This window comes from Athene noctua, chromosome Z (assembly GCF_965140245.1).
Source record: "Athene noctua chromosome Z, bAthNoc1.hap1.1, whole genome shotgun sequence".
In the NCBI taxonomy this organism is placed as follows: Eukaryota; Metazoa; Chordata; class Aves; order Strigiformes; family Strigidae; genus Athene; species Athene noctua.
Window position 1 is genome coordinate 48,876,211 of NC_134077.1, and position 12,778 is coordinate 48,888,988.

Sequence of the window (12,778 nt, forward strand, 5' to 3'; positions counted from 1 at the left end):
CTCACCAAGACCCCTCATCTAGGGGTAATTTGGGACTGGGATGCATGCCAGATGCATTCTTTGAGGCTGGCAGTGGCAGCCATCTCCCGAGAGCCCAGGACCCCTCTCCAACATGATGCAATGTCCACAGATGTACTTAACACCAAACAATAAACTTCATGCAGCTAAAAACCAAAAGGGACTATTATTGTCTCTGTCCTGACTTTTCAGATAGCCTCAAACCACATCTTTTCTCTTTCCTGTGTAGAGCCTGGAATTTGGCAAGTGTATCATTAAGTTCAGAAACTTAGTGAGAAGATTATTATGCATTTCAGTCAGTATGAAAGTGCAGTTCACAGGTTTTTAACCATCTGCTACTGTAAAACTATAACATACTGTTTGCTTGTTGTTAGCCACAGCACCCAAGGTTTTCACTATCATCTGTTTAATCAACTGCTGCCCCAGGTTCCCCTCCATCTATAGTGAAGACTAATGAGTGAAGCCTAAGGGGTACAATGGTGCTCTCCCAGAAGACCATCAGAAGCTCTCCACAGTTTACCTTCAAGTGAAGCAGCTCCCAGACATCTCTTTTAGTGCAATGTCCTTCACTCCTTTTCCATCAAACACTACCTCACTTCCCAGTCAAAACCCTTTCCAGCTCCCCCTCCTTTCCACTGCCTTTTAGGTAGTTGCTTAAGTCCTGCGCAGCTGTGCACAAGGACTCGATCACCTCCCCACACTGAGGTGCATCTGTGCAAGTTCTTCACCATTACTCTTTTTCTTCATGGAGTTTGTCTCTCCATAACAACGTTCAGATGGCTGCTCACTTTGAACAGACTCTTAAAGCCGTAATTTTTTATTTGAATGTACTCATTCCACTATACTGTGGTTTTGCTCTTGCTGTTCATTAGCCAAGTATCTGAACAACTGCTTCCTACAGCAAGGAAGTCACTAGTTACAGGTAGAGAGACAGAGAGTGAGGTGTGTTGACGAGGTCCCGAAGCACAGGCCCTGCCCCTCGGCCCGTGCCAGCCTGGGACAGCATGGAGCCGTGGGAGCCTATGGGTGTGGAAAAAGCAACACCAAGATTACACCAGAACGCTCAACAAACAGGACCGGGCTTGAAATGTAGTGAGGAAGTAAATACAAATGCACCCCAGTGTATCCTCTTATGCTAGTTCGATTTGTAGCTAATGTCATTTAACATTGAAAGGCACATTCCTCCCAGTCGGGCCTCGCTCCCGCTCGGGGCCGCCAGAGAAAGCAGCGGTTTGTGACAACCATGGGGAGCAGCAACTCTCAAGTTACCCACGCAGGAGCAGGGGACGGCCACCCACGCTGCCCGAAAAGGCGGCTCTTTACAAACCACCCTTACAGGATTTCAGGCCCACGCCTCCTCCTCCCGCGCCCGCCCTGGCGGTGCCAAGCAGCCGCGCCGCTCCCGGGCCGCCGCCGGGGCCGCGCACTGCGCAGCCGGGCCGGCCGCCGCCGGCCGGGCCCCGCCGGGCCGGAGGGGGAGCTCTCTCGCGGGCCGGGGCCGCTCCCCCGCCCTTGGCGCCGGCGCACGGCGGCGGCGCCGCCCGGGCGGGCCGCAGAGGCGGAAGCGGGGAGGAGCGGCGATGGCGGCGGGCATGGGCCAGCAGTGGGTGTTGGTAGAGATGGTGCAGGCCTTCTACGAGGTGCGGTCTGGGGGGCGCGCGGGTGCTGTCCCGCCGCCGGCGCGGACGGTTCGGGGCGAGCTGGGCGCCTGGCGCCCGCCGCCGGTATTGGAGGGGCGGGGGGGGATGCCGCAGCCGAGCTGAGCCGCGTCCAGGCGGACGGGGCCCCCAGACGCCCCGTGACTGCCGGAGCTTGGGCGGTGGGTGTGAGGGCCCTGTCCCTGGGCCGCTGATTTCGAGCGCAGGGAGCGGGAGGGCAGAGCTGGGCCTGGCGCGGGGCTGGTCACCGGTGAGCCTCGCTCGGCGGCGACGTGAGGGTGATGGTTCGCAGGGTGGGGCAATATCTTCCTTGCCCTGAATCGGCAGCTGCCTCTGGGCCGGTGCCGCCTGTGCGAAACTTGCAGTCGCAAAACTCTGAATGTATGTATGTGCACCGTAAAAAACAGACGCATGCACTTACGTTTTTCTCTATTTAGGTTTGTAAAGCTACATTTAAGGTGTGTACAAGAGCATTAAACCTTAATAAGATTCACAGCGTTCTTTGAGTATAAGATCAGGGGTTTTAACTTGCAAGTCTTATTTACCAAGGAAGAAAAAAACTTAAAATGTTCATGCTTGAGTCCTCTCCTGGAGGGGATCAGCATGGCATGTCTGTATCCAGGCTTTGCTTCTTGATATTAAATAGGATGACCTGATGATAGGCGATGTTCATGTATCAACAGTCTGTTTCCCTCCCTTCCTTTGGCAAAGGTTGGTAACTTTTTAAGAATTTATACTAGGCTTTGCTGTGCAAATACAGAAGTGCTTGGCTACTGAAGCTGGTAGCACATGCTCGTACACTGAATTCAGAATAATTGTAGGCACTGAAAAGCACAGCGAATTAGTTTGTGCAGACCTCTACGGCTACTATACTATGTGTTCTTTAGATGGCATTACGTATTCTTACTGTGCTTGGTGAACTGAAAAGTACCCTGATAAAGTTGTTACTTGCAGTTTAATAAGCCATAGGACTCCTGAATGGTTTCAAAAACTTGGGTTCAGCTTCCTTTAGTTTCTGGGTGTTCCACTTCTCTTGTTGGCAGGTCACATGCTGCCAGAAAATGTTGATGTGTGGGAACTCTTTCACTGAGTTGAAGAGGGCATGCACTAGTATGTATGCACACCTTGAATCTTTTAAAAGTAGCAGACATCCACAGGGGACATAGGAACCTTTTTCAAATGGAATAACTAAACCCATCATTAAAACGAGGTGTCAAATGCTGATGCCATAACTCCACATCTACTTTAAACTAGCTGTGCTGCCAGAGGAAAGTAACTTTTCTCCCTCCAAGTACCCACAGAGGAGAACTTTAACTTGGATATGCTCTCTGTTCTGGCTTTGGTGTATATATTCCTAAGTATCATGTCAACACAAGCGAGTAAACGACACAGGGACAAAACTGCTTCTGATCACTGTTGGGTTGTACCTGCTCAAAGTGCAGTGAAACTAACAAATATGGGCTATGAGGACAGGATTAGGTTTCTTTGTAAATAATAGCTGTTGCTGCTGGTGGACTAAGTTTTAAGAATGAAGTGGGCGTGTATAGATGACACACACCTTCAGGCTCTAAGGAGACTTCTGCTTCTTGGGAAAGCTTTCGGCCTTCACGGGTACTGGTGCAACCCGTACGGCTTATCTGCCTTTACTCTCAATATTCAGTTGATGTGCATCTGTGGAACTGAAACTGCTTATCAGTTTAGAGTGTGCCTTGTTTATTAACAGAATAAACCAATTCCAACTGAAGTTAACAGCTACAAGTAGTAGTTGTAAAGCAATCCACTTTCATGTAATTATAATTTTTACTGATTTAGAAATACATAGCAGCTGATGATTAGCTTTGGGGGTTTTTTGAGTGTGCTATTAGAGGCAAACCTTTGGCATAGTGTCACACTGCTTCAAATAGAATTCTGTGTAGACTAATTTTCATGCTTATATTTTCAGGCTCCTGCTTACCATCTCATTTTGGAAGGAATTCTAATTCTATGGATAATCAGACTTCTTTTCTCCAAGACATACAAGCTTCAAGAGAGATCTGATCTAACACCTAAGGTACAGTGAAAAAATACTTTTATTTAGAGAAACATTTTATAGCTATTGATCTTAGCTGTTGAATCCCTGCTGCATTGCAAATCGTGGAGTTTTTTCTTAGGATTTCGAAGGGTAAGTTTACTTTGGACTGAGAAGCTGCTTATTGCTTAAAAACTTTAGTTTGTGCTTTTAAAATAACTGTTTGAGAGTCTGCTAAGCTGTGAAAAGCTGACATTAGCTGTGCTCAGTTGATGGCTTTGTTTTAAAAATGGAAACTATACTAAAAAAAACATGCCAAACAACATGAAGTATAAGAGCGTAGAGAGTAGGAAAATGATCAATCTGTACATGTAATATCTGTGAGTAATAACTTTGAGAGTTTACAGCGTTAAGAGGATTCCGGAAAACTTTGTAGTTTAGCAGCAGTTTCTTTTGCAATGTAATTGTCTCAAAAAAAAGCTGTAATTGTTTGTGAAGACTGGAATTTCTCCCTGACTTCTGGCTGGAGACTGTCAGGAATGAGGTGTTTGTTTTGAAGGTTTCCCTGACCAGTTTGTCTGAGACATGGTCTGTAATTGGCTTGATGCATAATGTCAGAGGATGTCATTGGATATATTCAAAGGATGATGGGATGCACTCTCTGTGAAAATCATGAGGTGAACAAGGACACACTAATTTTTCTCAGTCAAAGGTAAACTACAATAATGTATTGCAATGTGACAACCAGCTTGCGTATGTGAGGAATTGGATCTGAATGATCTGAAGTCCCAGATAGCAAACAAGCTTTGGAGGAATGGTATCCTGTGTTGGTTTAGGCCCTGCCGGGACCGGAGACCACATTGCCATGGCCCCTCCCCAACCCTCAGCCGGTCAGGCTGGAAGTGAGGCACAAACCCCGGGTTAAAATAAGAAGAAATTTAATACAACGGTATAATAAGCAATCTGAACAACAACAGTAGCAATGATAACAGCGATGAACAGTAATAACAGTAAACAAGACAAAAGATATACAGAGAGATACTGCAAATGGTTACAGACAGCTCACCTGCGTGCTCCCTGTCACCAAAGCCACAAAGGAAAAAAATTCCCATGCTCCCGCAACCAGACCTGACATCAGCCTGGCTGAAAATCCCTTCCCCCTTCTCTGCTGGGGAAACTTAACCCTATCCTAGCTGAACCAGGACATATGCTTTATGAATGGGATAAAACACTGGAATTTCTCCATGGTACCGAGGAAGGTTTGTGAAACAGATTTACGGGTATTTTACCTTGTCGTTCTGGTCTATATCAAGTCTTGCATGCTTTTTGATATTATTCTATCACTAAAGCTGTGCTCCTTCAACTGTGCTCCCTCTCAGCCTAAGGAAAGTTAACTGTATCCTGGCCAAAACCAGGACAGGATACATATTAAGCATGCGGGCTCAGTGTAATGCATCAGTGAACAGGATGCAGGGACTATATGGACAAGACTGTAAATGTGAGCAGATTTGCAGGCAGTGTCATCTTTTGGGAACTACTTAATAAATGAGCTTAGAGTATTCTAGGGAATACTTAAGTGTGTATTTGTTGGAGGCATTTATTATTGGAGTCAAGAAGTTAGCTGAGGAATCAAGAAAGGCCAGTTCAGTTTTGTCCCTGAAAGGATTTGAATTGATTCTGGGATTCTTGAAGTTTACTGCCTCTGGTAAGAATACAGAGAAGGAGTGAACACAAAGAGAAGTCCAGTGTGGTGAAGCACTAAATGGTCAGGTCATCTAGGAAAACAATTCTGCAGCTTTAAAGTAACTTCTGATCATCCATTCAGAAACTGTGACAGTTCCATTCAGTAAAAACATCAGAGTTTTTCTGCATCAGATGGTTTTGATCTCTGGTAATTTGTAGGATAATTTTTGTTCTTTTAAGAGTTTCTCTCTGCAGAACATGGTGGGAAAAGACTTTGCTACTCGTGTAAAATTGGTGACCTGAGAAGGCTGGAACCTATCTCTTCCATACAGAGCAAGGATTACACTCAGATATTTCTATGTGCATCCTGAATATTAATGATCTAGTTGCAGGTCATCTGCTGACAGACATCTTCATTTACTGACAGATATTTTTCTGAAACTGAGGTGTTTAAGAAAGTGCTCAAGCAAATCTGAAACAGTGGAATGTGGGGAAGAAAATTGTTCCATATTGTCTTAACTGGGGGCAGTGAGAAATAGGGAGCCATGGGGAGCAAATTGGTATAGGTGGTCTGCAACTCAGTGGAATCAGAGGCTTAGAAAGGAGTCAGAAGGGGGAAGAACATTTGGAAATGGCTCATCCATAATAGCAATCCTACTTTTGCAGGGTGACAGTAGTAAAATTCACTGGCAGGACAGCAGTAGCTTGAAGAATAGAATCATGCAAATACATTATTGCCGTTATACTTGATGAGATTTATACAAACTTTACTGACCTTGAGGGGTGGAAAGGAATGTGAATACTAGCAAAAATCCATACTGACCAAGAATTGCACCATCTGGCTACTGGATACATTCGTTCACAGTTGCAAGGCACAGAAGAAAAAAAATTGCATAGTGGTAAAAGCTGTATTACATCAAAGGGTTTAACATGAGATGTTAAAGACATTAACACTTCTAGCTTTTTGTTACCTGTATCTTGATGGCAAAAAGAATAATACGTGGGAATTCTCTTTTTGTCTGATAGTATTTTCAGGTTGGCTGCTGATGAAGGAGATTTAAGTTAGTCAAGTTGGCTTTACCATGGATCTCTGAAGATGGAAGGAGGTTTTCCATAGGAAGAACTGTATTTGGAAGGGAGTATGTTGTCTACAGATAGTTTACTGAAAGGAAGCATAAATACAGCAGTGAAGTGAAAGTGTCAGTAAGTCTTCTACAGTTAGAGGACTTAAACGGACTGATACATCAGAGGTGTGGCGTGATTCCATCTCTTTTTCTACAATGTAGGTAATTGTTGTGAAAATAACTATTTTATTTTGTGTAGGGGAATAGCTGTGGGGAAGAAAACACCCCACCTTAATCTTCACTAAAAATCCACACAGAGTTGACAGTGGTCTGTGATGTAGGTTAACCCCAGTAGGCAGCTAAACCCTGCACAGCTGCTTGTTCACTTTCTCCCCCACCCCCTGTTGAACTGGGGAAGAGGAAAGGAAGAGTAAAAGCAAAAAAACTTGTGAGTGAAGATAGAATTTTCAATTAACAAAGGAGAAGTGGAAGAAGAGAGAAACAAGATGAGCGATGGAAAGGCAATCGCTCACCACCTCGCGTGGGTGAATGAATACACAGCCAGTTCCCAAGCAAAAGATGTCTAACTTCCCTAAACCCTCACTTTTCCCTTTTATTGTTGAGCATGATGTTATATGGTATGGAATATCTGTTTGTTTAGTTTGAGTCATCTGCCTGGTTGTGTCCCTCCCAACCTCTTATGCACCCTCCAGTTTATTCACTGTGGGGGTGTAGTGAGAAAGAGAAGGCATTGACATTGTGCACATGCTGTTCCGCAAGACCTACAACAGTAGTGTTATCAGCATTGTTTTGTTCACAGATCTAAAAAAAACACAGTTGTACCTGATCTGCTATGAAGAAAATTAACACCATCCCAGCCAGATGCAGTACGGTTTGTTTCATACAATATGGGATTGCATACAGCAGGCTTCACTGTGCTTGTTGAGCTGCGTGTAGTAACATGCCAGCCGTTCAGCAAGGAGACTGCTGACTTGGCTTCTGTTCTGTTCTAGTTTGATTCATGTTGTGGTGTCCAGTCTTTACCACACCAGAAAGAAATACTAGGTTGCTCAGGTACAGATGCTGGAAATAGGCCAGCTTAGGTGGTGTTGCTCAGGAACTCCTTTATGACAGCCACTCATGTACTGAATTTGGAGTTTCTCTGTGAATTATGGTTGGGAATGCTGCCAGAGCAGAGCTGGCTCTGCATAATAAATCCTGCTTGTTTTGCTGATCAGGGATACCAGTTAAACTCAGACACCAGAGTGAAAAGCATAGGCATATTTTACTTAAAATAATTAAATAATGTAACAGAATAATATAGAAAACATACAGTAAGAAAAGACAGAACAGCGCACTTAAACAAATAGGAAAATACCGTGTAATGCATCAAATCATTACTACCTGAGAAAGAGAGCAGTGATGAAGAAAGATCCCTCACCCCTTGCACACGTTCCCATCACCCAGACCCGCAGTGGCTGGGCAGCCCCGGTTACAGCGAGGGTTTGCAGAGCCTGTCCCGGCAAGGGGGAAATCCTACGGGGTGCGTCCACCCGTGGGTGAGGCTGCCAAAGTCGCTGTGAGCGGGTCCAGCCTTATATACCTAAAAATCAGTAAGCCAGAATAGCTGGCACCTTTGTTTTAAGTGGAAATATCTGGTTTGAATCTCACATTATATTCCCCCAGAGCCTGGCCAGGGCTCAAGGGAGAAGCTAAGGGAGTTTCCCTGCTTATCTAATTGGATTATGTACAAGACCTCACAGCAGGCCACAGTTCCAGACTACGGTCTCCACGACCCTGTTATTTTATCCACACACAAAGAAAGATAAATACACATTCAAGATAGCTGCATCTTCCATACATATTTCACTAATGATTACATACTGAGTTAGCAGTTTCAGTGCAGGGCCTGTTGTTCAGGCTTCACCACCTTTTACATCAGAATAGGTACCTTAGTAAAATACCTATTAACACAATGGTTATCAGTTATAAAATATACAGGATTCATTTATAGGTCAACTCTAGCTTGGGCCTACTGTCCAAGCCCTAGCACTTCAGTCGGTCCTTTGACCTATAGGTGAATCATGGCTCTCAAACCATTTCTGTGGTTAGTGACATTAGCTTTCATTCATCAGTTAATGATATCTCATCAGACATGTTCCAATTCAGTATTAGGGAGGATTCTTAAGTGAGCTCAGTAGTGAACTTAAGACACAAACAAGGTTAGATGCCATACAACCTTGTAAACTCTATTTCCTATAACAAGTGATAATACAATAGAACAGAGGGAAGAAGAAAGAAAAAGTCAGAATACCTAAGCAAGGAAATGGAAGAGATGCAGCAAGATCAGCTACCACCACCGCAAATCCGGCGATGTCCTGTTGGCTCGGTGTCTCCTGAAATCCCAGCTCTGAGCCCTGAGAGAGGAGAACACAGTCCTTCTATTGTCCCAGTCAGTCCACCCGTTTGCACGAAGCTCACCACCATACGTGCCACCCCATGTTCCTTCATGCACGCATGCCCAGATGTTCATGGTGATTGTACTCGGGGGCTGGGGGGAGGAATGTCAGCCTGCGGCGTCCTCAGCCTCTGCACGCCCCCCTCACCCTGATTTCTTCTCCACCTGGCTCATGCACAAGCGCAGTTTAGAGACACTTCCAAGGATGATGTTGTTCAGGCTTCAGGCGGATATGGTGGTTTCCTCAGGGACAGATCATCTCCTTCAGAGTCTACTCCTCCATAGCGACAGGATGTTGAGGCCAGGTAGTAGCAGTGGTGCAGTGAGACAACACAGACTCTCACACCGCCCCGTGGCTCAACATTGCTGTCCTCGTGGTAGCGTGAAGGATAGAGTTATAAAGAGAGAGAGAAAGAAAGGACAGAAACAGCATGCAACATGATAACCAACAATACCACTGGCTAACATATAACCAATAACATCTTTAACAGATATATAAATTTTCTATTAATAAACTTGTAATAACATTATCTTTAACAAATATGAATATCTTCAGTTAACAAGCATTTAGCTAACAACATCTCCAACAAACATGTCATGCTTAAAACCAAGTATTCCACAAAACCAAAACATTCTACAAACCGATTTTAAGGTTGCAAGGAATCAGTAGAAGAACCTGATGGCAGTTTACATGGTGGATATTTACAAGGACACAAATGACATATTAGAAGAACAATTGAGATAATAGTGAACAAAGTTAAGGCTATAAAGTAAATTGGAATCACCACTAACATGTGATCCATTATTTTTCCGTGGTTCTGACAATATACCACTGAGTGCTGGCAGCCCTGGCAGTCCATGTGGTCTATTGCCCTGCTCTGACGGAGTTGGGGTCAGCATACGCAGCAGGAAAATCGCTTTCCACGCCCCCTTATCCTAAAGTGCATGTGTTATCTAGGCCTAGAAACTTCTATCCTGGATTTAAACAAATGTAAATGAGCAATAACACTACAAAATAAACCAATATTAACACCAACAATGGTTAACATTCTAACCAAACATAGAATAAAGGTAAAGGTAACAGTAACAATAACAATGTCAATTAACAATATTTTAGCAAACATATTTAACAAAAATGTGTCCCAGGCCAGGCCGCAGGATATCCTTCAGGTCGTTGGGGATTGGGGGAAGAAGTTGGTTGTCTACATGAACAAGTACAATTGTTATACAATCTGTATAATAGATGGTGCCTTTTTACGTATCGCATGAGTCTGTTTAACGCCATCGAATGAAGCGGTAGAGACAAATTGTCCGTTCAATACAACACTTTGAATCAGTTGTATAAAACATGGAATCAAACAAGGTAAAAACACTACCATAGCCAAGCCACATAATATATAAAAGAAGATACGCTTAACAGGGACATGGGCTAATTTCTTAATCCTATAAGTTATTTGTTTGACCACCTAACCATTGTCATCAATTTTTTTAAACAACAGTTTGAATCATTTAATTTACCACAAACACCCCCTTCTTCAGCTAACAGGTAATTGAGAACCATACGATGTTGAAATATTACAGTTTGCCATTGGTGATAATTTCTAAACCAGCTTGTAATCGAATAATGCGATTCAAATTATAAATAGGTTCTCAAGCACCACTAATCACTTCATTGGGGTTCCAGGTGGCAGGCCCACTGAAACACCTGCACTACAGGATTTTTGTCTGTACTATTGGCACATAGACAATTTCCAAACAACGCATCAAAGAACCAATCTCACATTCTCGCTTTACAACCTTCCCCTGTAAGTTCTTGGTATGAACATTTTACCCAACTGTTGTGAGTTTTACATGTGTTCAGTTCCATCTCCCTTAGTATTTAGAACAATCATAGGGTCTGTACTAGGGGTCATAACAATCAAAGCCTGAGGATAAAGCCCATTCACAAACACTCTGCCTGACTTGTACTTCTCTCTCTTTTGTCCAGTTAAGGTATTAAATACCTTTTCCAGGAAAATGGAGTTGCCAGGGGTCAGCATCCTAAGTCCGGAGTCTCATCCCATTATGACTGTACTCAAATTGCTGACCCACCATTCTTGGTTAGCACTTAGGAGAGCCAAAGCCTTCCCAGGAACTGAGGGAGAGGAGAATGGTCACCCAAAGCAGTTTCTGCAATGACAGATAATACATCCTAGAAATATTAATAAAAAATGAACATCAGTATCGTACAAGAATTTAAATTTACATAAGGATCCCCTGTCATGGCTCAGGATATCTGTCTCCAGGGGATTTACCTGCAAGAAAAAGGAAAGAAAAGCTTCTCGGTTAATTTTGAGAACCGGAGGTGGGTTATAAATAGAAAGATGGGATAATCTGTCCTGTATTAATTTTGTGCTCCTTTCCATGAGCATCTTTGGCTTTCCAGGTATACTTGTTTATTGGGGTATCCAGTACCAATGGTGCTGCTCCCACTGTGGGGAGTTCGTCTAAGACAGGTTGTCCTGCAAAAGGAGATGGATTTCTGGGATGGTCAGGGCTGTGTGGGGCTGGCTTGATGCCCGCAGTGCCACTGAATTCCCAGAAACTTCACTGTCTGAGATGGTCCTTGGATTTTTGCAGTTAATTTCCCAACCCTTCTGTTTCATATGATCTACCACTAATTCAAGAACTTGTCGTATTTCCTCCTCCTCATTTCCTTGAATCAAAATATCATCTACATAGTTTAATTGTGTGTGAGGAGGCAGCTGTATTTCATCTAAGTGTTCAGCTACAATTCTGTAACAGATAGTGGGTCCATGCAGCCACCCTTGTGAAAGCAAATTGGTCCCAATGCTCTTTTGCAGTTGGGATAGTAAAAAATGCATTAGCCAAATCTATTACAGCATTCCAAATTTCTGGATGTTTCTGCACTTCTTCTATTAAAGTGACAGTGTCTGGCACAGCTGTTGCAAGCCGTGCAGTATGTTTATTTACTTCTCTGAAGTCCTCTGTCATTCTCTAGGATCCATCACTTTTCTTGGCAGACCACACCGGACTGCCACCTCAAAACTTCTACATCTAATAAATCTCTTAATTGTCTGTGATATCTCTTCGTGTCCTCCCAGAATTATGTACTGCCTCATTGTGACTAACTCTGTTGCAGCTGGGATCTGCACAGGAGGCATTTTTACTGTGCTGACCGTGATGGGTCTGGCACTAATAGAGGGTTTATACTGACAATCAGAAAGATTTAAAGTTAGTCTTTTTAGAATGTCTATACCAATTATATATTCAGGAATGGGGACAAACATGACTGAATATAATTGTTTTGAGAGGTTTCCTATTTTCATTTCTATTTGTGTTCGTACAGCTTTAATTTATTTTCCTCCCAAATCTGTAATACTTACAAGTTGTCCTTTAAGTTTCCTGGGGTTCCCATATATTAAGGAGGCCTCCACTCCAGTGTCAATCAGGGCATTTACAGCTGGTGGGGACAAGTTGTTTTAAAAACCCAAAACAAAACCCCCAAACCAACCAACAAACAAAACAAAACGCAAACTTTAAGCTCTACATGGGGCTGTTGGTTCTTCTGCACCTGCTGTCCTGGGGCTTGGCCATTAACTCATGTGCTGATTATAATATTGATTCACCTCCCTTGCCTCCCACAAAGGGTACACGTCAGAGAATGGTGCCCAACCCTCTTTCAACACCCCCTGCAACCGGTGATCCACTCACAGGGGCCCTCCGAGAGCAGATGGAGGGTCCCGTCGAGGGTCAAGAGGTGGCGCCGCAGGCTGAGATGTCCCTGCCTTCTTGCCCTCTGAATTTTGTGCTTTTTCTTGTTGGGTTTATTCAGCCCTCTCTGTTTATATATCTTCCACAATTCTGGGGTTGAAATTCCATCAGTTTT

The 12,778-nt window shown here is 43.8% G+C and overlaps 1 protein-coding gene across 4 annotated transcripts in view; it reads left to right on the plus strand.

Annotated features, from left to right (window-relative positions):
- The first annotated feature begins 1,554 nt into the window (after positions 1-1,554).
- The window catches only part of SPTLC1 (serine palmitoyltransferase long chain base subunit 1), a 48,137-nt gene continuing 36,913 nt past the window's right edge, over positions 1,555-12,778 (plus strand). For all 4 annotated transcript variants that reach the window (XR_012635656.1, XM_074933237.1, XM_074933238.1 and 1 more), the window contains exons 1-2: positions 1,555-1,658; positions 3,619-3,726. Coding sequence is in view for 3 of the 4 variants with exons in the window: in XM_074933237.1 (XP_074789338.1) it covers positions 1,599-1,658; positions 3,619-3,726 (168 nt within the window). In the remaining variant the exon portion in view is untranslated. The remainder of the gene's footprint in view (positions 1,659-3,618; positions 3,727-12,778) is intronic.